The following is a 27,770-nucleotide window of genomic DNA, read 5'->3' as shown; positions in this document are numbered from 1 at the left end:
ATTCTCTTCCACCTTTGGTTCTCTTCTAGCCTTAGTTGATTTTTAAAACAATGTTTTTTTATTATATAAGATGTTTTGCTTGCAGAGATCTCAACGTTAGACAACAAATGATTGTCAGTAGAAATGATGGATAGACATAAATTGGGGAATTGCTTATGTACCATGGAGCTTACATTAGGTCAGTGAATTTGCAGATGCTCTTTCCACAGTTATCAGTAAACACGTCTGGCTTGCAGCCAAATCCTTAGCAGCGCAGTCAGAATCAGACAGTTCTGTGAAACGCGAACTATTTAACAAATATTCTCAGATTAATTGTGTGACTCTCGGGGGGACAAGTTCTACTTTTTGATTCTTCCACCAGATTAAAAGGATGAAGTAAGTGCAGTGCTACAGAGGGGAGAAAAATGTTCTGTTGCTCCCCAGGTGGTTAAATGGCTCGCAGCAGCTAAAGTCATAGGGACTGCAATGTGCCAGTTGGGAGGGTTGACTATGTGGCTGATCCTCCCCTGTGCAGCCTGCACTGCTGCCTCAGAGCCCTTTGTGCACTGCTGTTCCAGGGCGAGAGCTGGGGAGTACCAGAAGCCACACCACCAGATGTTTTCACAGGTTTGGACTACAGAGAGCAAAGACATGCATGAGACCGTCGCCACCACCAAGCTATTCCTGCAGCTGTGGACAAACTCCATGTGACTCTTTACTCCTTACCCTGAGGTTGTGGTGACCATTCAAGTTTCTTAGGCTTGGTTTGCTGTAGTTCTGCAGTAAGTTTATCCCTTACTGAATGATACATGTTGCTTAAAAATGCTTGGTGCCTTTTAGAAAATTACACAATTACAAATGGTGCAGGCAGAAGTTAAAGGATGGGAGAAAGCCCTTCCAGATGATCTGCTAGTTACCAGAGTAAACAGTGCTTTAATGAAGGTTTTGAGAGACTTGTTTGGCCATGAAAAACTTGCTTTATCTTTCTTTGTAAGTTGTCATTTAAATCCAAACCACATTTTTTTAAAAAATAGAAGCAAAATGTTTTGGTATTCTCTTCTGCCTAGATTGGCTCTGTCAGGTACCCAATATTGCAGTCATGTTTCCCGCAGCTTTTTCCCATTGCTTTCTTGTGCAATAGATTTCTACAACAGCCCAGGTTGAAAGGGACCTTGAAAAATCATCTGACCCACCTATGAAACAGAGCCTCTCCAGGAGTAAGAAATGTGTCTGTTCAGTAGAAAATGAACTATTTAAAAATCTTCACTGTTAAAATTAATAATGGGTTTTTAAAAGGACCAAAAAGTTCACTTTAACCTGGTACACCAGTAACTGACCTTCTGCTAACATCTTTAAATAGGTACCTTAACTTAACAAACTAACTGATGCTTCTTTATTCGCAATGGTATTTGAGGCACCATTGGACCATTGTTAAAGCCCTGGGGGGTACTATTCACAACTGGATATTGTCAAAGTGAATAATCAGTGTATACAGACAGTGTTATTTTTGTTATGTTTGGAAATGTCCATCCTCAAAGGATGGCAACTGGATACATTGTAAAGCATTTTGTAATATTGAAATGATGATGTTCATGCATGTGTATGTATATACATGCACGCATGCACACGCACACGATGTCATCTTGTAGTTGTTTGTTTTTATTCTCCTGGAATCTTCCTAAAGATTGTTTTCTTTTTCCTCTATATCCTTATGTGAGACAGGTGGCTTGGTATGAAAGCTGGGGAAACTTTAGTTGTGTTTTAATTATGCAAGCGTAGGTAGGTCTGTGGTTAGTCTCATCTTTTCTCTTTGGTTAGGGCTAATTGACTAATTATGTGTTTTGATAATTTGCAGAGCAGAATTTATTTAAATATCTTTTAAAGGATTGTGTCTGACATCTGAAGGGATTTTAGGTCAGCTTTTATTTTTTTTTTGTTATCCTCTATGGAGGGGAGGGAAAAAAAACCACCAAAAACCCCAAACCCTAAAACTTACTATGTTGTGTATGAGTGTGTATCTAACAGTTGTGCTGTTCTGTTTTGTCCCATGTCCTGTAACTCCCTATTGTTAAAGAAACCCCCACAGACCTATTTAAATTCGATACACCATATGCCATCTCTGATTTTTTATTTTTTTTTTTTTCTGTGTGTGTGTATGTGTGTGGTTTTTTTGTTCATTTTTTTGTTTTCTGGGGGTTTTTTTGGTTGGGGGTTTTTTTTTTGGTGTGGGTGGTTTTTTTTTTTTTTTTTTGGTCTCTCACTATGTTAATAACTAGGTAGTAATTACACTTGAAGTACTGCTCCTGACTTGAGATATTGCTATATGGTACATAATGTGAATGTAGAGCATTTCTCATCATGACAGTACTGGGTTGTCCTTCTCTTGGGATGCTCAAGTTGCTGTTGGTAACTTTATTTGCGTAAGTGGTCTAGTTTTATGTAGATGTGGGTGCTGAGTGTGTTAGTAATTACATATACTTCATGAAAGCAATGTGACTGCAGTTTCAGCAGGAAAAAGCCAGTTTCTTTTTCAGTTTTGATTACGTCTCATGATCAAAAAGCTGACTTGGTTTCAGTAAGGTAGCCCTCTCCAAGGAGCTTCCAAGTCTCTTTGAAGGAAGTAATCTGTGAATATAATCTTCCAAGCAGCAGAAGCTTTTAATTAGACCTTATAATTGGATTCGTCTATTCTGGAAAAATAAGCTGTGACTTTTTTGCTGATCAGCCTGTGGAACCCTCCTGTAGTGACATACATCTGGGGTCACTGTGGGAACCAGAGTACAGTGAAGAAAGAGAAGGAGCCTGACGGGCAAGCTTGCGGTAACCTGCAGTGCCAAGAGGCTCCCGATGGTGGAGCTCGGCTATTCCCGGCCGGCAGCCGCCCAGCCAGCGGTGTGGGCAGCAGCTCAAAATGAATCTTCGCTAGATGTTGCAGTAAATAAGTTAATTTTGTAATGCAATACCAACCATAAACTTTGAATTAAAAATTGAGTTTTAAATAGTATTTCACTTGAATCCAACGTGTTAAGGCTATTAATCACAAAACAGCACTGTAAATCTTGTAGTTACATTCATTCCTGCCCTTTTCTTTAGTGCAAGTTCTTTATCCAGTGCTGTTACAAGTGTTGAAGGAGTATTGCCAAAATACACAGACCAAGAGATGAGACAGAAATAGACCTGGACTGAACTGGAGTTCAGTCTGGAGAAAGAATTTAAAGAGCATTATGAATTGAATTGTGCTCAGTTCAGATTGTTGTTAACAAGGGGAAATAAACAAAACCAGAAAGTAATCTGATGACCTTTTCAGATGTTCAGTGGGAGCTGAAAGCTTGGGCAGACTTCAATAACTGGTTGCTGCTTCCATGCTGTACAGTAAGGAAGCTGTGGTTGTAGTCCTTATCAGCTGTTTATTCTTTACTGTAGACTGAGGGAAGCAAATTAGTCAAAGCTTGCATGCTGTATGGTGTCAGCAGATGTTGTCTGTTGTCCTCCCTCCCCTTGTGTCTACTGGTGCTTTGTCGTCTTAGAAAAGAAGCAAAATTATCTTCTGTACTATTTGCAGTACTGGACTGACAAGCATAATACTGAAATCCTTTATGCATGGAAGAGATGCGTATGAGTATAAGCAACAGTTCTGTATGCGCTTAGCTCACTGAGACAGCTCAAGGCTTGAATGTAGGGGACCACCTAGTTGTATGACACTCATAATCTCCATGGCTTTTTCAGTCCTTTGTCCTCTCTTAGGAACTCTCAGCTGAGACGCCAGCTGTGGCTGTCTGTTTTGTGATTTGGGCAATCATCCATTGAGAGCTGGCTAGAGGCAGGAGAAGTCATTTCAGAAATGAGGGCTGCTGGCCCCCTGATGAGAACAGACGTCCAGGGATGTTCAAATAACCAGGGGAAGGGAGGAGGAAGGTAGGTCTCCTGCAGATGCCAGGATTACAGAGTCTGTATGTTTGCTTGTCACCAGAATGAAAGGAGAAAGAGGGGAAAAAAAAAAAAAAAAAAAGCTGGTTTTAATCTTTTTACATTTGGGATCTTATGTAGTCACTGGAATTACTCTAAAATTTAACCACATGGAGTTGAGTTTTCTGCTTTCTTTGCCTCTTATTTGTATACTAGCAACAGGCAAAATCTTCTAGCCTACAAGTGGAAGCAGAGGGGATGTTCAAGTTGATTATTTCCTTGGAACAAGAATCAACCCATAGACCTATTTAATTCAAGATTTCTTCTTCTTATTTCTAAGAAGATGGTGGTTCCATGGTAAGTGTGATGTAGTACTACTTGTGCAAGGGGTTTGCACAATTCTGAGGCTGTTTTGTGCTTCACCAATTCAAGACAGAATTTGTAGGGAACAGATTTATTTTAATGGTCACTGAGTAGAAGAGGTTACTCTGCACACCCTGTGGTTTATGACTATATTTTTTTAGAAGTTAGAGTTAGCAGTGCACTAGTGATTACTGCACTGGGCATATCTGCATCTGATTTTTCTATTTTGTTATAGCATTTTGCTAATAATTTTTAGACAACTGCACTCAAGGCCCATAAGCTAAACTTAGCACTCATTGTAGACAAAAGATGGTAATGGATTTTATCTGCTGTAGGTCTCCAAGCTAGATTTTCTTTTCCAAGAAATGTAAACATATTTAATGCCTTTTTTTTTTTTTTTTAACCATTGTTAACTTCCCTCTTTCTTAAGAAGACACAGGCTCATAAAACTTCTAACAATGGGAAAAAACAGTGCAAACATGGTACTTATTAAAACACATTTTTAATATAACTTCTGTTAAATCTGTGGTCTCTGAATCCTCTTAAGCTGATATCTGCATATTAAAGTTAATAGTTGTAAGTCATGAGGCTGAAAAATTATTTAAAGGGGAACAAAAAAGTGGCTACATTAAGGAATCGTGAGTTTGCTGAGGCTGTTTGGCTTTTGTTTTATCTGATTAAGAATTTGGTGGAAAGTTGCTCACTGCAGTTCTTAGGCTCTTTAAAAATTTAATTATACCCAGGTTAAAGTCTGAAAACTAAAAGCGATAGAGTTATGAGGGAATGTAATTTAGGAAGAAACTTTAAATAGCTTATTACATGTTCTAGTGCTAAGCACCCTTCCACTGGAAGGGTCTTTCCAGTGGGGTGTGTGTTAGCCTTGGTTGACTCATGACTGTAGGCAGCATCTCCAATGCTGCTTGTGCTTCTGGAAAAATTCAGCAAGGTGTTTATCCACACAGCTCTCATCATCTTTAATGCGAGTTAAGGTTGTCCTTCACTTCAGAGCAGAAGGCCTTACTTTGTTTGTTTTTCCTAGGGGGCCGTTAATAATACCTATCCAGCTTATATTTTTAGAATCAGCGCTTGGTTTTAGTAGTCTACTACAGAAACATGCAACGAGTTAAAAGTGAAGCAGCATTTTAGTTGCTTAAATGGTTAAAACATAATGGTAAAAGATATTCTGAGTGTATGTGCATGTCAGCTGTTTGAGGAATAAAAATGTTCACTGTAAATTCAGATGGGAATTAAAAGTATTTTTCATTTAGTTGCACCTGTGATGCCATACTCTGGTGTTGGAAAGGACAAGAGAGCACTGTGAAACCTTTCTGATGGCTGCTCATGAGTGATCTGTAGTGGGGTGAAGTCCTGGTGTGTAGGACTCAACTTGCTGCTAGAAAATTAAAGGTTTCTGATTATGTGCCCTTAGGACAGACATCTGACTGGAGGCTGTTTCAGAGTAACTGTATCGTTATACTTATTTTCTTAATTCTTGGCAGGTAGCTACTCCTAGAAGTCTTCAGAAGAATTCTAAGTAGAGGTTAACAATGAATTGGATACAGAGAAAGAAGCTTGAGGACTGAGCACTAAATCAGATAAAGCTCAATGCTCAGCACTACTAGTAAACAGCTCTTGCTGAACAGTTGTATGCGGATTTTTTTGGCAGCAATCTTGGCTTAAGCATTTTAGCTGTCCCAGCTGATCATTCCAAATCCTTTGTCATATCTTCACTTCATGGTGGTAGAAGTACTTGAGAGTACTTGAGGAAGCACAACTGGAAGGCAGATCTGATACAAGAAATTTTTTTTGTATATATAAATAAAACATGGACAGGCAGGGGTGTGTATGTATATATGAAACCCATGTTAGTCTTCTGATCTCAAAAACTGTCAAAATTGCTATTGCTAGGAAGCAATAGTCAGATGGAAACGCAAGATGGGAACTGCTTAAACTGGCACTAGTCGTGAAATGAATGTATGTAACCATGCTCAATGTGTGATTTTAATTTTAATTTTTTTTTTTTTTTTTTCCCCTCACCATCAGACATCCATCTCAAGAGGCGAGTCTTGATGTATGTTAGAAATGTATGCTAGGGTACCTCCACTGGGTTACCTAATTCCCATTTGCATCATTGAAAATCTTTCCTTCTCCCCCCAGCCCTTTGCCATACACATATTTTCAGTGATCCCAGTAAATCAAAATCTCCCAAAATCGTGGGAAAAGAAGACATTTATTTGACTGCCTGAAGATACAAATAACTCATTTGCAGTTTGACCTGTAAATTCTTATTTATACTATTTAACTTGAACCATGGTACTTAAAGTACAATAAACGGGAAAAACAATGGTTGCTTTGTAAATGCAACTTCCTGATGAATATACAGTGATCTTTTTTATACGGCAGCTCCGAAAATGATTTTTCATGGGGGTATCAAAGTTTTCATAGTATGGATTTCAGCTTTCAAGGTATGCGTTTAAAAAATGAGCATGTTTTGCTGAGTGCAGATCCTTATTTTTCAATCAATCTTATAAATATAAAGAATATGCAAAATGATTGCCACTTAGGCGTTCTTTGTTTCATAAGGTGGGGTGAGGCTATATGTTTCTTGAGCTATATGCCATGTAATGAAGAAATAACTAAACATACTTTGATCCGTTCCATTGTAGGCCAGAGGGCTACACTTTCACTCCACGGCAAAGATGTGGTGCTGGTAAAAATCTGCATAATAAACATACTAATAAAGTAGTGGAATTGGAATAACGTGTTGTGTGTAATGAAATAGGAATGTAGTAAAAGGCTGTTGTAATTATATTTGTTGTTAAAATATCTTTTGTTCTTAAAATATCTTTTTTGTTGTTGTGGTTGTTACATGCTGTCCTGCTGTTGAGGTTGGTTGGTTGGTTGTTTTTTTCCTTCTTTCATTTGTAGTGTACTAGTTCTGAAATTCCTGTGTCCTTTAGAAGTATCCAAGGTGTGGAGGGTTTTGGGGGGATGTTGACGGGTAGTGTTTTTTGTGGTGTTGCAGCAGGGAAACATCCTTGTCCTGAATTAGAAGAAGGAACTTTGTGGGTGAGAGAGCTCCACAGGACTTGGCATCTCTGCCAAAATTCTTCTTTCAGCTACCAGGTAAAAATTAGAGCTTTCCCGCACCCCCCCACCCCCCCCCCTTCTTTTTGAAATATGTTAGAAGTGTATGCTAGGGTGCCTCCACTGGGTTACCTAATTCAAACAAATTCAGTATTCTGAGTGGATGAGAAGTGGGCAAATGGCTTCCATGTTCCTCTGATAGACCTCCTAAACCATCCAGCTATCCAGGACAGATAGTTGGTGCAGATGTCTTACATGGTCAGGATTAAGGGAGTACCAAATTTGTGATTACTGTCAGTATTAATCATGTGTGATTGTATGTCATTGGGTAATTTGTGGTTTTCCCAGTGTGCTTGCTGTTCAGCCTGTATATAAGCATGTAGCCATTTGACGTGTGGCACGTCATGGAAAAATGTCAGGGCCTTTCAGAATGGACAGTTTCTCAGGTTACTAGGGACTTTTCTCCTAATTTACAAAGGACATGTTTTTTATCAGATTTGCCCCAGAAAACAATTATCAGGGTTCTTAATTTCTGTCAAATGGACTTATGCTCAAATACCATAGTGGTTATGGTGAATGTTGTGATTTCAGTTTAGGAAGTCAGGGCTTTGTTCAGTAATGTGCAGCCATTCTTTTAAAGTATGTTCCCTTTCCTATGTTATCACTTTAGTGCGTGTGCAAATCAGCCTGAAAGAACTGACATTTATGTTGCGTTTTTGAGCCAAGAGTTTAGTTGCTGCCTAACAAAGACAAGTCTTGCTGTGTCAGAACCAAATTTTTTCAGCTTTTGCACAATCACCTCTAGAGGACTGGGGACAGCTTTGGAGTAGTGAGCAATTGGGAGACCTCCGTAAAGAACTAGTCCTGAATATTCCTATATTGGTGCCTGAAAGGGGATTAATATTTCAGCATCAGAACAGACATATTCTGTTAGAGTATTTCATGTGCCAATCTTTGCCTAAAGAACTACTGAAGTTGAAAAAAAGAATAAATGTTTTTTTCTTTTGCTTTACTTGGCATGTTTGCAGGATCTAGTTTCTGAGTAAATATTCTGTATTTAGAATGATACATTTGTAGCGATACATTTGTTACATTTGTAGCCATACATTTGATACATTTGTAGCGATACATTTGTAATGTATGCTTGATTTGAGGAATGTCTCTTTTGCGTGCTCGACTTCTCCATGTGGTTATTGACACTTCGGTCAAATTCGGATGTGGATAAATGTTCAATTAGACCTATGAATTTACTGGCTATGTGTGTGCCATTAAAGATGCGTAAAAGAGCAAAGCTATGCCATTGCTGCTTTTCTTAGACACTATAAGCTGTTTTGAGTACTGTCATATTGGTCTTTTTCTTTTTGCAGTGTCTGCTATTTCCTGTCAACTTGACTCTATGCTCTTTTGATGTCTTAGTGTAGTTTAATACCACAAAGCTTTTCAGCATTGTTTAGATGAAAGCTCCTACACAAGGTGAACTTTTACAGTGTGGTACTGTAAAACTGTTAAAAACTTCAAGTTCCTTCAGAACTTGTCAGGTTGAACAGGGCTTTGAGAAACCTGGAGTAGTGGATGGTGTCCCTGTCTGTGGCAGGGAGGTTGGAACTAGAAGATCTTTAAGGTCCCTTTGAACCCAAACCGTTTTATGAAATTCTGCCTGAACTTATCTTCCTGGTTAGCATCATGAACCATCAAGATCATGATGGAGAATTGCTAAGAACAATCCTTCATCATGATCTTGATAATTCTTCAGCAGTGCTGTAGTTTAGCATTACACAGGCATTAGTGTCTCAACTACACTGAGTCTCGGACCTGCCTCTCTTCTACAGAGCCAAGACCATATTGATGACTGCAGCTTGATTTAGACTTTAGTTTTTGAGGTTCTTACTGTATCAGTAATTTAACCTTCTACAAGAACTTTCTGTGGTCCTTTGAGAGAACTTGCCATTCTTTCCTGAAGCCCTTTTTGGAAATAGTTCCTCTTCTCACTTTTATCTATTTTGAATGCTTTGAAGGCCTGTGTTTACCTGCACTGATGAAATGGTCTTGCTTGGGATGCACTTTAAGGTAGCAGAATGAGGATAAAAGGAAATTAACTTGGTGAAGGCTATTACCGCTTTTTTGGCGAGCAGGTCATATAAGCTGGAGGTCCAGCAATGTGTAAAAGATGGTAGATGCTGTGGTTTTTGGTACAAGTTGGTGAGCATTCAGATGGTGTGAATCAGTCAGGTCATCATTTGGACCTAGAACAGTGGGCTTGTGAGCTACATGGGAAGAGTACTGGCTAACTTTCATACAACTGAGAGAAGACCAGGTCATGTAGATAGAGAACTGATGCCAGCCCAAAGTTGGATGGTTGTTGCCATTCCAGACACCTGTATCAGTAATCAGTTAGCTTAGTGCTACCAAACTGACTGTACCTGTAGTAAGTTTACATGAAGTACTAGCATCATTGCTTACAACTGGAAGTATTCCTGATGTCCCTCAAAAAAGAGCTCATTGTCGAGTGACATGGTTGCTGTCCTACACAGGGAGTGTCCTTGTCATTCATGTTGCTGTTGTTTATTCCTTAGAGATCATTATTACTAAAAATGTGAATGACTGTTCACTCCTTCTGGGGCCTTGCCCGGCCTCAGGGGAAGTTGGTGAACTCTGGCCTTCTGCAGAACTCACTGGGGAGATCTGCCCTCTTTATGGCTCCTGTGAAGTTCTCGGTTCTGTCCTGACAACTGATAAACTCTCTATTTGGGGCTGAGTAGGCCATACTCCCTCTCTAATCTTTTACCTAGGTGCCGTTTAAAATAATCTGCTCTTAACTGAGCTCACACCAGAGGGCAGCCAGAGCTTTGGTGTGATCCTGCTGGCAAGGGCTTGGGCTTGGCATCTATGCGTGCTGCCCGAGGAGAAACAAGGCAAAATTCTCATCCAATCTAAACTGGATGTGCTGTTTTAGCTTAGCTGAAGTGATGCTGCTTTTCAGCCCTTTATTTTATAGGGGAAGAAAGCCTTTCCAAGGGATTTACTGCTCTAGAGTTGAAAAATGTAATCCCTCAACTGACAGGCAATAATGAATCTGGTGGCTTTACTGTATATATAAACCCCATTCTATTAATGCTTTAGAACAGTGGTTGGCAAGGGATAGATTTGAAGCAAAACAATTTGGAGATAGCTTTATTACAGGCATTTACTTCAAAGAATATCCAAAGGAGGATGGTACCTGGTGGAGTGGTAGGAGCAGGGGCATGGCAGGATGAAGTACATGGAGGAATGGCTCATCCCTTATAATGGTTCTTTTAATGACAGTGTAGCACTTTAGTAAATAACATTCGCAGATAAATGACTCAAAGCCAAGCCATGCCCTGTCCTGCCCTGCTTCCACCCTTAAAACAGTTTAATATTCTAAGAAAGGTTTTGTGTGATATCTTGGGTGACTTTCAAATAAATTAAAACCTACACTTAGCGAAAGGCGCTCATAAATAGAGGCCACCCAGCAAATGCATGTGTGATTATAGTAGACTTCAGTGATGGCTGTTACTGAAACACCAGTGAAATAAAATTTTGGACTGTTTAAAAAAGAAAAATGTCTAGATTATAAGGAAGATAAGTACATATTACTTTTAGAGAGCTTGGAAAGCACTGAATGGTCGTCTGAGGCAGCAATTCCATGTAAAAGCTGTGTTAAATTGGTATCACTGCAGTTTTATGCTGTTATCCTGACAGCATAATTGTACCCCATTTTATATGTTGGTACTCAGCTGATCTCTTTGAGTGGTTTGGAGGCACTAAACCAGCAAAAACCTACCCACTTTTTTCTTTTTGTGTCTATTTATTTATTTCTTTTTGGCTTAGTACCCTAACACAGCTTGCTGAGTGAGATGAGTGCTATTACTGGCACAAGGAAAGGGCAGGAATGCCTGCCCATGACAGGGAAAGAATGAAGTGCATGAGTGCCAAGACAGATTAAGGTAAACTGTCAGGAAATCACAGCCATAGGAAAACAGCTGGTTAGAATCACATTTGATACCAATTAGGAAGGCAATTGTTGAAGAGGCAGAGGGAGGCTTGTGGTACAGCTAGTGTGATTGGGAAATGCTCAAATATGTGCTGCTGTTACACACCCTGGTCCACAGTCCAGTCAACTTCAATTTGATGTCCTGCTGTTTCTCAATATACAAAGACATGGCAAACACCACAAATAAAGTTGATTTTGCTTCAGTTTTCTGGCAAGTGCTGCTAGATATGCTGAGGTTGGGCATTGGACTCACACCAGGCTTTTCAAGTTAAAGGGTACATTTTCTGGAAAAATACATGATTTTTTGGTTTGGGGATTTTTGTTCCCTTCTGATTACTAGAAGCAATTAAATGATTGGTCAAAATCAAAGGCTAAAGAAACACAACACAACGCTTTATTGCTTTATGTGCCTGTAAGTGTTTAAGACACCTAGAAATTGGTAATACTGGAATGATATTAGGATTACTAGATTTGGAATTGTAGACTTCAGTGCTGGGTCTATCATTCTCTATTACTTCTTTCTGTTAAATGCTTTTTTAACTACCAGATTTTTATGAATCTGAAACAGCTCTTTACTTGAAGTTGACTTTTAATACCTTTGTGTTTTTCTCTTTTTCTTTTTCTCCCCCCCCCCCCCAGAAATTGGCCCAGTGACAATAACCACAGATCCCAAGAAATTTCAATTTGAACTTCGGGAACTTTATGTTCAGGTGAGTAACCTGTTTGTTCTCTATGTGTTTCTGGCAAAGGCCCTGTTTCCTCCCTCTAATCTTTTCTTTTATGTTGATGTTCCTGCTATAATGTTTTGTCAGGATGTAGGCAATTTATATCTGTCATTTTACCTGCACAAACTGTCATTTTCCTATTCTATGATCACCTTAATTTATGATTATGGTCAATTACTTTGTCTTAGTTTACATCATTGTATAAGGACTCAGTTCAATAACTCAAGAAAGAATAGTTAGACAATGCTAACATTTATTTTGCATTTTAATTAGTCCTGCCACTTGTTCAAACACTTATGAACTGTTTTACTGTGTTCTGGAACTTATTTCCCATGAAAACCCTTCATTAGCTTTAATTAATTTATGTACAAAACAACTGGAAGACCCATCAAGTATTACTTCGGTACTGCCTTCACCGCCATGCATTACTTAGCACTTACTGATTCAAAGGTATCAAGGTGACTTGGATATTCTCGTCTAATTCAAACCCTGTGAATTATTTCTATAGCTGTGCTCAGGAGACAAGTGGCAGTTCTTGTACTAGCACACCAGCATGTCTCCCTTGGTGGACTTTCTCTGGGTGAGAACAAACCACAAATGACACCTGGATCAGGTGATGGAAAGAAGGGGATGTATTGGAATGGAGTTACCCTTACTGAAAGAAAATACGATTTGTCTTTTCATCAAGGAAAATGCTTCTGACCTGTGGAGAACCTTGCTGGAGTCAGTGCTAGACAGGCTCTCCCTTTGAAACTGATACATGGCGTAATCCCTGTAATAAAAGATTGTTTGAAAGCCAATAGTGCTAGTTTGTGAAGAATACATAGCTCAAAAGTTGGCAGAAAGATTGAAATTCAGAGAAAACAATAGTCAATTTTCAAGGAGGCAGAAAACGCCAGCTGTAATGCTTTTGTCTTTCACAGAGAAATTTAAACTTTAAAAATCCTTTCTGTCTTCGTTTTTTGGTTTTCTAAATAGCTATACTGGAAAATAATTGCAGCTATTTGTAAAAGGTATATGAGTTAGATGAAGCTTTTGGGAATTTAAAACTCTTCATTTACAAGCAAGTTGTTTAGAAGTTAATGAATTTCAGGTTTTTTTCTTTAATCCTGATTGCATATTTTGTAATTACTTTCAAGATGTGCTCATTCACCTAATTTAAGATATTCACTGCCTTGCATTCATTCATTATATTGGTGAAGGGCCAAAACATAAATCTAAAAAGTGGTTAGAGCAGGACTGATGGGTCATATTTCAGCAGTTCTCCCAGAAAATGTGAATACTTCGTACATGCTTGTTATTAGTATTTTCTCTAGAAAGCCAGTTAAAAGATACAGGAATGAATATTGTGGAGGTAAAGGAAATTTTAAGGTAGATTCATTTTGAAAAAGGGTGTAGAGTAAATATTAATGAACACATACGTAAGAGTCCTTAAAACATTAGATCAAAATATGCTTTCCAAGAATACGGCAAAAATTGTCCTCCCTGGATGTCAGCATAAGTCCAGCTCTTGTTTTCCAACAAAATTTATCTGGTTGCAGAACAACTGGGAGGGTCTGTATGTGGCATTAGAAATAAACTTTTGGCTGGCATTTGACATGAGGTAAAAATTAGTCTGTATATATTTCACTGAAGAATCTAGGCCCTGCTCCTTCTACATTCGAAGTAGTAAAGATATTCCTTTGACACCTTGTAAGTTGATCCTATATTGCCTATGTTTCATCTGTAATTAACCATGAATCATTCTTATGGACAGCTGGACAGCATGACAATAACTTGTACTTGGGTAGCAGTGGCTTGTTAGGGGGCTTTTTTTTTTTTTTCCTCCTTTTAGAGTTAAGCAGATTCTTTGTGTATTCTTGTATTAAATACAATTTTTACAATGTATACCTATTTGAATAAGCAATATACTTCAATCTTGTCTCCATAAAAATCTCTTAAAATATGTTCACATAGTTTGAGTGTTACGTGATCCTATAACACAGATGCCAATACACTTGCATCAACAACAGCTGTGAAAAGGCCTTATCTGAGTATTTCTTGGTATAAAAATGACAACTTAATGAAAGTAGTATTCTGTAAGAATTGTTGCTAACACTTCTTGAACTGGATACTAAGCTTATCTTTTTGTAAGTGGGTACAATGTCATTTAAGTGAATAGTTACATAAATATTTAAATTTAGACATAAGAAATGTGAACGGTGCAGATGAGCTCAGCTAACAACCTAAATTTCTCTGTGCCTGTCAAAACTGAATGGAGAATGAGACTTGCTGAGCTTTACTCACCTCTGTCTTCCCAGAAAACTTCACAAGGTAATTGAAACCATATTTAACTGCAATTTGGAGAGAAGGACAGGAAACATTTAAAAGAAATTTTTCTTAATAAAACTAATACATTTCTGTTTCATAGTTCTGCTTAGCTGCGTTTTGAGAATAGCCCTCTTCTATGTTATGAGAATAAAAGAAATTCATGCTTGTTTTCGGAATGAACATTTAGCTCAGCAGTGCTTTTCCTGTTATTTGTAGAAAAAAAATATAGAATATTACATGAGACAATAATGTAGTAACTTAAAGTAGGAATACAGATTTTCTTGTTCAAGTAGGTGTCTGTATAAATTAGCTATTATCTTGATTTTGCTTACAAATTAAAGCTTTATGTAGAAGAGTCTTTTGCTGAATATGATGTTTGCTTTGCAAAAGCAGGAAAGAAATAACTTGGATATACTAATCTGTCCCATAGGATTTTTCAAGCACTGCCAAGATAAGGTTCTGCCATGTGTCAAAAATGATTTTGGAGAATTATCTCTTGAATTTCAGGCTGTCTGGAGTCTACCACTTGCTTTTCCCATACAAATAAGACTACATTTAGAAAGAACAACTTATAGAAAGACCAATGGTGATGTACCTATTCTTTAACATGGATGAGAAGTTTATTGATATTCTTGCTTTGAAATGGGATTAAAGATACTGATGGATTAAAAATTGTTACTGACATCAGCATTTCATTGAGGGCAGATGAAATTCTTAAGGGCTGGAGACTGTGGGAGGCCAGATATTTTGGTTTGTGTTTGTATGAATGTACATTTCAAAACATAATTTTTGATGGCATCTCAACAATTAAAATTAGAGGCAACAATTACATTATCTTTTTTTAGTTCTTCCTCCCCAGGATTTGTATATTAGAAATAAAAGAAATAACTTTAATATTTAAACTTGAAAGTGCAGAAGTCCCTTGCTGTTTGCTGAGGCAGGTTTTGCAATTTCTGTTCAGCTCTTTAGAAAGTTCTGTCTTCAATATGCCAAGTTAATTTTTATATAATTTACAGTGAACTTTTATTTAAAGAGTATTTTCCTCTAATTCTTCATTTAGGAACAGATCCTTTCACAGAAAGTCGAATAAAGTCATACTTGGAAGCATTCTGATTGAGCATGTGGTCTGAAAAATCTCCAGCTATGCAGCTGTCTACTTAGCAATACAGGTCACTGGGAACACCTCACTTGTGCCCTCTCTGCTGAGCTCCCTGCACTGGCTCCCCATAGTGTGAAGTCCAGGCCAAGTTCTTACTGTTCTGATTTCTAAAGGTCCTCCTGGAGCTTAGCACTGCTTGCCTGAGATCATTTCCCATCTGCATCTACGACCATGACCTCCTGTGACTGCTGCATACTACCAGAGCAATCAAATTGTCAGCCAGGAAGGGAGCGTGTGATCATAGGAAATGGAGCTGTCACAAGAGCTGAAACTAAACAAAACTTGGTGCTCCCAGAGAAGATAGGACTGATTATGACACCAAGCATTTTCAGGGCTGACCACAAAGCTTTGTTTGACTTTTATTTCCCCTAAAGAACTGTTGCAGTGGCTGCTTATGTGTGTGAGTCTGTGATAGCACTCTGCAGAAACTATACAATGCTTAGGATAAAAGAAGGTGAATAAATTATTAGAAGCTGAGAAAGTATCTGTCTTAAATGTCCCAAAAGAAAGTAACTTATTTGGTATGTTCCTTTTTTTCTTAGAAAAAATGTTTTGTTTTTCTTCTAATCGTGAACAGGGTGGTGGAGACTGTCCGGAGATGAGCATAGGGGCTATAAAGATCGCTCTAGAAATCTCTCTTCCTGGTTCTTTCATCTATGTATTTACCGACGCACGATCCAAAGATTATAGACTTACCCATGAAGTACTTCAACTCATTCAACAGAAACAGTCACAGGTACAGAAGAAGTTTACATTTTGAGCTGGTTCATATATTTAAAGCCTTGTTTTCTTAATATTGAAGGGTAAAATTTTTCTAAAGTGAGACTCAGTGAAATCTTTTTACAGAGTGGACCAAAATACTACTGTTCTAGGGATTTTTTTCTTTTTTTTTTTTTTTTTTTTTCCCTGCCTTTAAGTAGCGTATTAATGGATCTGGTTAAGAAAAAACTTGAAGGAGCATTCCTTTTAATATTGTGAATTAAATAGGGAAGGGAAAATGTGGGCCCTCTCCTTAAGGAAACTGGGAAACGTGGTTGGCTGGGGACATGGAGAAGGCTGAAGTACTCAATGATATTTTTGCCTTGGTCTTCACTGGCAAGAGTTCCAGTCACACTACCCAAGTTGCAGAAGGCAGAGGCAGGGACTGGGAGAATGGAGAACTGCCCACTGTAGGAGAAGATGAGGTTTGAAGATCCCAAGAGCTGAGCTTGTTCAGTGTGGAGAAGAAAAGGCTTTCTGGAGATCCTCTAGCAGCCTCCTGATATCTAAAAAGGGCCTACAAGAAATGTGGAGAGGGACATCTTATAAGAGCAAGTAGTGATAAGACAAGGGGGAATGGCTTTAAACTGAAAGAAGGTAGATTTAGATTAGATATCGGGAAGAAGTTCTTCACTATGAGGGTGGTGAGACACTGGCACAGGTTGCCCAGAGAAGCTGTGGCTGCCCCATCCCTGCAAGTTTTCAAGTCAGGCTGGACGGGGCTAAGAGCAACCTGATCTAGTGGAAGATGTCCCTGCCTGTGGCAGGGATTATGTTTATTATGATTATGTTTAAGGTCCCTTCCTACCCAAACCATTCTACGATTCTAAGAAGTAGTGTAACTGAACCTTCTACCAGTGTATTCTTGGTCAGCTTACCACTTCTGCATATGTTTTTATGGTGTTCTGAAGTAAGTACTCTGTGAGGTATAAGCACTGACAGACGAGTATCATTTCTAAAGCAATTCTTGTCTGCTTCTTTTCTTCATTGCTCTTTCCTTCAGTAGTGAGTGCAATATGGCTGTCCTTCCTGCAGAGTAACATGAACCTATGCCAAGTGATACAATTCTTTTGTCATGCCTTAATGTTGTCTTTGCAATGTTTTCCTGAAGTTTGCACCATGTACCAAATGATGTTTTTGGTGGTGGTTTGTTTTTTGTTTGTTTGCTTGCTTGCTTGTTTTTCAATATAGGTAGTATTTGTGCTGACTGGAGATTGTGATGATAGAGATCATATCGGGTACAAGGTCTATGAAGAAATTGCCTCAACAAGTTCTGGTCAAGTTTTTCACTTGGACAAAAAACAAGTTAATGAGGTAACTTTGCTTGAATTCTTAAATATACAGAGAAAATCAGGCAGAGGCTTATACTTTAAGTCTTTAAATGACCTGATCATGGGTTAGGAAACATAAAGGGAAATTCTGTGTGTTCTACTGTCAGTGTATGGACTCCATCCCACCTTTCTCTTCCTTCTTTTTCTACCTGTGATATTGGGATGTAATTCTGTGACTTTTATTTATGTTAGGGAAGTGTAAACTGCCATATCTGAACAGAACCTCACCAATTCCCCTCTGCCTATGCCAGAAGGCTTCCAGGAGGACAGCCTTTAGAATAAGGAGCAGTTCTGTGCTCTGAATAGCCCTGTGGTTTTGCTTCTTTGAATAAGAGTGCAGTATTGGCTTTAAATGAGCATTTTGTTAGCAAGGAAAGAATTACTAATAAGCCTGGACAAAAGCGTTCCTCATATCATAGACAGATAGGTGTGAGCTAGCATGTTTCCACTGTTCACAAAGTGACTGTGGTAACTTTTTATTTGAGTTTATTGTTTTAATACTTTTGACAGCTCTGTTGACCTACTGGTAATTGTGATTGCTGACCTACAGCCTTGCATTACTGTTTTCTTTTGAAAACTCTAATGAATCTTAGAGGCAGCAATGAAATTTCAATAGTGCATGAGAAAATAATTTGGAGAGAGATGAAATCACATGTTAGTTATCTGGGGAGCTGGAATTGTTTAGAAGTGTTGTAAACATTTTTCCTTTGACTTCCTGGTATACGGCAATAACTAGATGAGGTTTTTTATTAAAAAATTACTTCAGTTTGTTCTTTTTCTTTCTTTCCTGGGATTTGAACAATGAGAGAGAAATTTTAACAAATGATGGAGATAAATTGCAGTTTTCTACGATTGTTGCCTAGAAAAATGAAAGTTCCTATTGGGGATATTATAAGGTATTGGCAATGGTGATCAAAAGGAGAAACTTCCCAAAGGATTTATCCTCCAAAAGTTAGTCTGAGGAAAAGAAATTAGTTGTTGGAACTGTGCAGTTCCTGACCTGCATTTTGTTCTTATTTGTGTATGAAGAGTAAAATGTGTCTCTATGAGACTCCATGAAATCCCTTTTTACAGAAGGGATACTGCCAATGGGAAATGCTCTTTGCCAGGACTGAAGTTTTAGGATAAAGTTTTCATTTGATCTGTTTTTGTTCTCTTCTGGTGTTCAGAGGTGAAAGTGAGCAGAAAAAGCCGCTTGTAGGTGGTAGGCAACATCATGTTCTTAAGTGTAGCTGGCATGAACTGTGGTGTTGCTGCCTGCCTCTGGCTTCTGAACTTCTTGGCACTTTCCTATTTCCAAAAATACCAGCTTCTGCTTGAATGGTTAGTCTGTCTTTGACTAAGGTTTTAAGCAGAGGATTTCAGTAGCCACTTTCACCTCCTGCCTGTCTCGTCTTATCATTTCCTTTGAGCAAATAATGGTGTCCTCATCTGCAGGCTAGATGGCCTATGGTCTGCACAACAGCCAGATATTGATATCAACAAGTATTGATAGCAGTAGGTGCTAATTCTCGCAGGGTTTTTTGAGGGAGAGGGAAGAATACACTGCTCTATATAATTGTATCTTCTTTCAGTGGCCTTTAAGAGATTGCCTAGGTAAAAAAAACCTCTAAATCACTTTCAGAAGTCTTCCACAATAACTGCTGAACAATTTGCATGAAAAACAAAACCAAAAGACTCTGAAATAATTTTAGTGATCATTGACCTTACATAAAGCTGTGTCTGGCCTAAGGGACTGTGAAAATGAGTTGACTAAAACACTGTCATCCCAGCGTTTTCAGATGAAGATTTCAGTTCTGGATCAGAAACCCTGCTTTCAAGGAGCATATCCACCAATGAGTGGATGAAAATGAACAGGAGATGTAGTAATCTGAATCAGCTGTTCATGCTATATCCTTCAGGCAATATTCAACAGAAACAAACCTTGCCCTCCTTTTTATCTGAGTAGTCAAAATGATGTGTAAAGAATTAAGTTTATAAATGCTAAAACATATTCACTGTTTTGGGCCTAGAGACAGCCAGTGCTGAATTGTAAATTAGGAAAGAGCTATAAAGTCACTGACTGAATACCCTGCCAAACCAATGCCTTGTTTTGTTAAAACATTCTTGATTGCTCTACCCTAGAAAAACCCCAAACAAAGCTATTTTTAGCATATAAAGTTTCAAACCGTTACTTTCATGCTTGCCCTTTGTGCATTAAGAGGAGAATGAGGCAATATAAGCTACAAGGAAACACAATAAAACAATACTTGATACTTATCCAATGCCTGTGTGATCGAGAAGACTAAGAGAACTTATTGCCTTTTTGCACTTCTGAAAAAGATATTATGATCTCAAATACTACAATTAACTTAGTCACTATTATTGTCAATTGAGAAAGTTGTGTTGGGTTGTTCCACCAAAGCATGTATACATGAAGACACAAGTATCTTCACTTATTTGCTGAATGAAGCTCTTCTAACAGTATGAGAGGAAGGTCATATTTTGGCAAACTTGCCATGGTTTCTATGCATTAGATTAACAGAATATTCTTACTGTCCAAAACATGAGTTTTATTTTTACTATGAAATTCTTCTAGATTTTCCCTTTATTTGGGCTATCAGGTGTACTACCATCTTCAGAGGTAATTCTATACTCAGAAACCATGACAGGTTTCTACTAGAGGCCAAATATATTTTCATCATATTTGGTAAAATCTGATTATCTGATTCCAGGTCTGTAAGGTAATAAGAGTATTTTGTGATCAGATCCCTTAAAAAGGAAAGGTTTACTGTTCAAATTTTAGTTTTAAAGTACTATTAAAAACTTGAGAATGCTGCTGTACTTAAATACCAATTGAATGGTCTTTGCTTAGTAGTTTTTCAAGCTGCTCTCTAGTTTTGAGATTTTTTATTTTTAATGCTACTGAATCAGTTCTAAAATTAATGTCTTTCCATCCAAATGGGCTGCATCATTCTTATTTTGGTTCCAACACCTTGGAAAGGTAGGTATACTTGTTTTATCAAACCATTTAAATCCTGATCTTGAAAGGTGTTTCTTTAGAGTGAGATTTCCTTGGCTGCAGTGAGGTTGCAGAGGTTAAATTCTCCTGTTAGGAACAGATTCTATATTTTCATAACCATATACAATTTTATTTATATCTCTCCAGAAAGTACTAATTTTAACTTGATGTTATATGACACCACACTTACTTATTCCCCTCATAATAGAGCATTGTAAGGAAATTCCTGTAAATAATTCTGATGCCTAAAGGTTTGAACTGGTGCCATAACTGGTGTTAAGATGAACAGTGATCATCATCAGAGTATGAATTTGATACAGCTTAAAAACAGTGGAGATTAATTAGTCATTGGTTGTTCACATCATGCCTCCAGGTCATTTTGATTGTTTGTGGTTAAAATGAGTCATTACTGTGTCTGAATTGCATGGCTAAAGCCGGGAGTTCACAAGAACTGAGAGTGAATAGTAGTTTTCCATTTCTTCTAGTATTGAAACACTTACTTTATTTTTCTTATTCTAGCCTTCCTGTAGGAATGGAAATTTTTTCCTAGGCTGCTTAAAAATGCAGCTTTCTTACTGATTTTTGAAATAAGTAGAAATAGATGTTCATATACAGAACATTGAGCTGAGGAGAATTAAGAGGACTGTGTTGACTTTGGTGGAAAAAGGGATTTTGCAGAGTGACTTGAAAGGTGGATGAGACTGAGGGGTCGGGGGGGGGAAGGAGTTTTGAATAGGTAACAAGTCTGTGAATAAAGTGTTGATGTGAATGAGAGGAGATCAGGAGGGGACTGAAGACCGGGATAGGGCAAAATAGGTAACAGAACATGTTAAGAGGAATGGTGCAAAAGGGGTCATTCTTCAAAGGAAGGTGCAGAAGGTTAATGTCTGTAAGATCATGTGGATCTGAAACTGAGTCCAGTATTCTTCACACTCATGAATGCTTTGCTGCAAATGCAAATCTAAAACCCAGTGGAAAACCATCCTATTTCTCCTGGCTGTTGGTTCTCGTAGAGAACGGCAACCTGCAAGTTATACCGACACAGCTTAGGTTAATGTTGAAGGTCTGTAGTGTGTTATGAACCGCGTGTATGCTTGGATGATGCTACATGAGGAAGCAATTTTAAATTCTGTTCCACTTTGTTAAAAATGTAAAAGGCCCCTCCACTGTTTTACAAGAATAATAGGAAGATGACAAAGTCAAAAGCTCAAAATTACAGCTTAGAAAAAAGGTTTCTTGCACAGCCCTGTTTCTTGCGTTCTCTTCTCCCACCATCCCAAACAGTATCCATTTTCACAGAAAAACAAGGAATGGTTTTATGGGAGAGACAGCTGAATATTGCCTTGGATAATACACTTCTACTCTGAAAATATGTATTGTACAGTGAATGCCAAACAAGGAAAAAAAAAACGTTACAGCTGTCCTTTCTCTGTTTTATATGGAACTTGTGTTCTCTGGAAAAAAAGAGACTGTGATCATGTGCATAAGCACTGTCATGAACCAACTGCAAAAGCATAATTTAAAGACAGTTGAAAGGAGGCACGCTTTATCCCTGTGTTTCCTAACTTTGAGGAGCTTGAGATTCAACACCAAAAATATGCTTAGTTTATGATTTATCTTCATAGTATAACTTTCACATGCTCTGAATCATATTTTTAGATATGCACTTAAAAGCATTATTAAAATATTTTTCTCTTTAGGTGGAAGAGAAAAATAAGCATAATAAGTATATATACTTAAGCAATGAAACAGTTAACTTCAAATCCTGTTGGAGAAATATTCTTGAGACCCAGAATAAACAAAGGGGAATAGAGACCATGCTCCATAGATTTTCCAGGTTTCAGTATGCATTCCAAGAAATGACCTGACAGCAGGGCAGGTTGCTAGAACAAAATCTCTGGAGGAATGTTATAAATTATTTCTGTATTTGCCCTTACCCCTGAAATAATATTAATCAAGTGACATTTTGGCAGAACAACAAAGCTGCTGTTGTTTTGGGGGCTTTCCTAAGGGTCCCAATGGAAAAAAAATCCCACAACAATCTACTTCCAAACCAGTGTTACAACAGTATTGCAAACCTCTATGGAATGACAGAGTTGGGAAATGGATCTTGCAGAGTTGCCTATTGAACTTTTGAGGAAAAATTTAACTATACAAGCAAGTTACTGCCAGACTTTGGGCAGCTGAATTATCCTGTTGCTTTGCATTTTCTGTTTTGAAATTGAAAAACTCTTAGAAACTGAAGTCAGGTTCTACTCTGTATTTAAGACTCTTACTTGCCCTCAGTAGCTTCTACTTCTGATATATACCTGGGCTCAAACCAAAGATGTTCTTGCTTTCTTTTTTCTGAAATGACAGTTGCACAATATAATTCTTTCCTGCGATGATGCATTTTATTTTAAAGGAATTTTAGCTAGGATTTACAGCATTTTCTGTAATATTTAAGTACTTCATTGCTTCATCTGTTCATGTAACACTCCTGTGTGGTGTGGCTAATGTAACAACTTGGCAGTTATGCAAAGTAATCGCACAAACTAGAAATACAAAAATGAGGACAAAACCCTTGTCAGCTTAGTCAGTGTACAATTGTAGGAACTGGAAGGTCTAAAAATCATACTTTATATAACTAGATCAATATTTATGTATATATAAATGTATATAAAAATACATTTCCATATGCCTGAGGTCAGTCATAGTTGGCATAATATGTGTTTGAGAGCCCATGCATAAAGCTTAGTGTTGGTTGGAGCTCCCTCAAGATCTTGAGCCAGCCCAACTTTACTTTGTATTCACAGTAAGTCAAAATATAAAACGTGTAAGTCTGCTTTTCAGAGCTTCATAGATTTCAAAAGCAAACTCTTAAGATTTTCTCTTTTTTTTTTTTTTTTTTATTTTTTTTCTTTCCCCCAAGGTAGCAAATGGTAGGAGTTACTGAAGTAGGAGGTACTTCTTTTAGATTCTTGGCAGTAATTTGTTTTAATGTCCTCATCTGACTACTCAGTTGTTGGAATGAAAGAAGAAAGATCAAATTCTCAATTGTATACTGGGTGGAAGAGTTCAATCCACTAACCACTACCTCCTTTGGAAAAATCCATAACAACTAGTCCCTGTCATCTTCCACTTTATGTGCCCAGAAATACAAGGAAAGATAATAGAATTAAGTGTATGTTATTAATACTGAAAGATAATCAGAACCAGAAGAACCTCATGATGTGCTTCAAGAGCACATGTAGGTGTTCTCATTCTGTAAGATACACAGATGACCACCTAGTATCCTTGAAATTTGTTATACATCTGAGATGAAACTAGGGCAATACTTTTAATTTTACATTTATTCCATTGGGTAGATTATCAAACTGTAGCAGGTGAGCAAAGGTGTCTACAAGGCTCTTGCATAGTGGAAGACTTTTCATTTATAACAAAAAACATCTTGGTGAAGATTTAAACAGAAAAGTTTGACCTTAATCTCTGTTCTGGACTCAGATTGGATCTTGGTAAAAGTTCAAATATTTTTACATCCCCAGAATTTGTGTTCATTGCCTGCAAATTATCTAGCAGGAACCACAAAACAGTGTGTACTCAGTTGAAAATTCTCTAAATTCAAACTCAGCTGGTTTAAATTGATCTAACAATCCAAGACTAAGGTGTTTGTGGTTTTTTGTTGTCTGGGTTTTTTTGGTGGTTTTTTTTTGTTTTGTTGTTGGTTTTTTGGGTGTGTGTTTTTTTTTTTTTTTTTTTTTAAATTTCTTTTGGAAGCATTTTTGGAACCAAATGTATAATTTCTAAAGGTAAAACTTCAAATTGGCTGGATCTTTCTGAAGCCTGTTCCAGGCTTGTCTAAAGTAAACACAGTTGCTCAATAGCTGGTGTCACTAGCTGTTGCAGAAACTGTATTTGTCTCATGGGTCATGTTACTTCATGGGTTTTGAGTAGTTAATAGTTGATTTTACTGTTACTTTTTTCTGTTCTTTTGAAAGCACGCCCAAGTACCTTGCTTGTGCAGACCCTTATGGAGAGGGCACACAACTCTCTTGTTACACGGTCAATGCTGTTTCATTTCACATTGTGTTGGGAGCATTCACCATGTCTCAGGTTAGGCATTACTGATAGGAGAGGATAATAATTTATGAAAATGTGCCCCCACCATTTCAAATGCATTTTGAATGATGCCCTTCACTTTATTTCACATTTGCATAAAGGTTGCTGCGCATTCAAACTATAACATATAAGAACAAGTTAACTTTTATTTAAAATGGGCTAGAATCTAGTTTCTATCACAAAGTTATCTTACACAGAAACCTAGGGTATAATCCATCTTTTTAAATTGAAAAAGTGTGCAAATTATGCCCAACAAGCCGAGGAAAAGGTTTTTCTGGGCTAGTCTGTTGAATGCAGTCCTAGAACTAAGGATTTACTCTTAAGCCCTCTATTGCTGACAGATGACAGGTTTAGTTTATTGTTGGTTTCCAAGTCTTGCACACTGGCCAATTGAACTGGTGTAACCGAATGCTCCTTTAAAAGATGTTTCTGAATGCAACTGTCGTTAACTATTTTGACAGGCCAGATGTTTTCTGGGGGAAGGTTGCATTTTTTAGTTGCAGTGGGCTAGTCTTGACTAACACCTGAGCTCCCACTCAGTTGCTTGCTCACTCCCTGCAGCTGGGCAAGGAGAGAAAGTAGGAGGAATGAGTGAGAAACCTTCTGGGTCAAGAAAAAGACAGGGAAATCACTTACAATCACCATTGAGGTGAGAGCAAAAGAAACTTGACTTCAGGAAAATTAATTTGTTGCAAATTGAAATAGATATTTAATTACTCATTCAGGTAGTGGGAAACAAACAAGTATGAACACTTTTCCCTTCCCTTTCCCAAGCTCAACTTCACTCCTTTGTTTTCTGTTAGACCTCTGCTTTGCCCACTTTCCTCTTCCCCTTCTCCCCTCCATTGTTAATCATTGGTTGAAATGTTGAAAGTTAAGGACTATAATTCTGTAAGGCACAAATTTGGGTTTGGTCACAAGAATTTAGCTTCTAAAATGTTGTTCCCCTATACTCTTGCCTGCTGTGCCTAATAGTAATTAGTATTAGATGTTTTTGAGGGGAGGGAGGGGAGGAAATTGAACAAGTCCATAGATGGCAATTACTCAGTACATATGGATAAGGGAGCTTTCCTTCTTGCTTCAGATAATCAGTAGTTAGTTGACCACAAATATGCATAGATTTGTACCCCTAACTCCATTTTAAAAGTGTACACTTGGGTGTTCTGTAAAGGTGTATCCAGGTCTATCTCTGTACTCCTTTAAACATCATGCTGATCATGGCTTCAAGTAGTATCTTGTGTTAAAGGATACATTATCACTCTTTGCTCAGGTTGATGTGGTAACTGCATGTCATAAGACAGTAGGATCATAGGTGGAAGTAGTGATCTTTATTATAATAGAAGTTAACATGGAATCTCTACAAGACAGTAGAGACAGTATTTAATCAGAAAATATTTCAACAGCAAATGCTGTTGAAAGTATAAGAACAACTGTTATTTTTCCTTCTAGGTACTAAAATGGGTTGAAGAAGCAGTTCAAGCCTCCAAAGTGCATCTCTTGTCTACAGACCATTTGGCCATGGCTGTAAATACTTGGCAGATCCCTTTTGATCCGAGTCTGAAAGAGGTTACAGTGTCCTTGAGTGGTCCTTCACCAGCAATTGAAATTCACGATCCATTAGGTGAAGTAGTTTATATCTTCTTTTGTAATAGCAAAAAGAGTGAATGAAAGAGACAAATCTCTGCTGCCTCTGATAGGGAAACCTTTCCACATTTTGAAAACCAGTATCAATGTTTCAGGATATTTTAAATTTTATTTTATTTTTAAAATGTAGGATCTTTGAATATTTGCACTTCTGACATTTAAATTAATCAAAGCATTCCATTTCTTTGACTTGAAGGAAATTGGAAATCTCCCTGTTCTGACCACTTCCTCTCGGCTCCATCTACTTTCTTACTGTTTGTCCTTGTATTCCAAATTTCTGGACACTTTTGTTTTTCATGTATTTATGTAGTCACTGAACCATCATTTAAGGGTTATACATGATGGTTGTTTTTAATGTGGTGGAAGGTAAACCGAGGTCTAGATTCTGTGAACCCTGAGAGCATTCAGAATCAAACCCTGTCTTATGCCCATCTCTAGCTGAACAGTGTGTGAGAATGCAATGGCAGAATTGGATATTAATTTGTCATTGAAGGTATTTTTAACAAATCTACTGTTTGTTGTTATGTTGATGCTTTAGGAACCTGGAACAGCACTCCAGAAATAAATTCAGATCATACTTTGTATTCTCTGAATGGCTGTTGGCTAAGGTTATACCTTAAGTTTTGGTATCTTGGAAATATTTTATGCATAAAATGGGTTCCCTGCAATATGATCTGGTCTGTCCTTCACTGAAGCTTTCTTGTTTGTTTTCAGGAAAGAAATTTGCTTAGACTATGCCTCTTCAAAACATGATAACGCACAATCCTCTGTGCAACTGTCAAGCTTAGCTCAAGTTGACCCTATCTATATGTTTTCCTTAGCTGAAGTTGACCCCATCTACATGTTTTCCTTTCTTATTGGTCAGCTCACTGCATATAAATCCACATAGCTTCACTGAAGTTAGTTGATGCATATCTAAAAAGGCCTTAAAAATTGACAATGGGAAATCCCATTCTCAACTTCACCTTTCCCTTTAGTGTTGATGCTACTTCATAGTTAGCCTTGAGGGAGAAAAATGCCTCTATAGAGGACAAGTTCCTGTACACAACTATAATATATTTTTATGTACAGGTCTGCATATGAAGTGTGGTGCTGTATAAAAATTTACACTCTTTTATGGATGTCTAACAGGCTGCTAGTTCCCTGTGAAGATCTTGTATGCATTCCTGCCCTTACTCATAGGCTTATGCCCCTCTGCCAGGAGAACCTGGCTTGCCAGTATTTTTACTGTGAAATTTATCTTGCTTGAAATAAGCCTAGAGGGTGGAAGAGTGAGTGGGCTGGCTGTTAGGTTAGGGTAAGTCTAAGATCTCCTTCAGGGGAGTTTGCTTCTGCGTTGCCTTCTTTCACTGAAAGCTGTTTTTTGTGAATAAGAGAAGTTATTTTTCTTACAACT

General features: G+C 37.8%; 1 protein-coding gene across 8 annotated transcripts in view; it reads left to right on the top strand.

The window, feature by feature from the left end:
• Positions 1 to 27,770, top strand: part of HMCN1 (hemicentin 1) — a 191,877-nt gene that overhangs the window by 22,552 nt on the left and 141,555 nt on the right. For all 8 annotated transcript variants that reach the window (XR_003992472.1, XR_003992473.1, XM_030493507.1 and 5 more), the window contains exons 2-5: positions 11,987 to 12,057; positions 16,119 to 16,277; positions 17,492 to 17,614; positions 26,180 to 26,351. Coding sequence is in view for 6 of the 8 variants with exons in the window: in XM_030493507.1 (XP_030349367.1) it covers positions 11,987 to 12,057; positions 16,119 to 16,277; positions 17,492 to 17,614; positions 26,180 to 26,351 (525 nt within the window). In the remaining 2 variants the exon portion in view is untranslated. The remainder of the gene's footprint in view (positions 1 to 11,986; positions 12,058 to 16,118; positions 16,278 to 17,491; positions 17,615 to 26,179; positions 26,352 to 27,770) is intronic.

Source organism: Strigops habroptila, chromosome 8 (genome assembly GCF_004027225.2).
Source record: "Strigops habroptila isolate Jane chromosome 8, bStrHab1.2.pri, whole genome shotgun sequence".
NCBI lineage: Eukaryota > Metazoa > Chordata > Aves > Psittaciformes > Psittacidae > Strigops > Strigops habroptila.
This window is presented reverse-complemented; position numbering and strand designations above follow the sequence as displayed.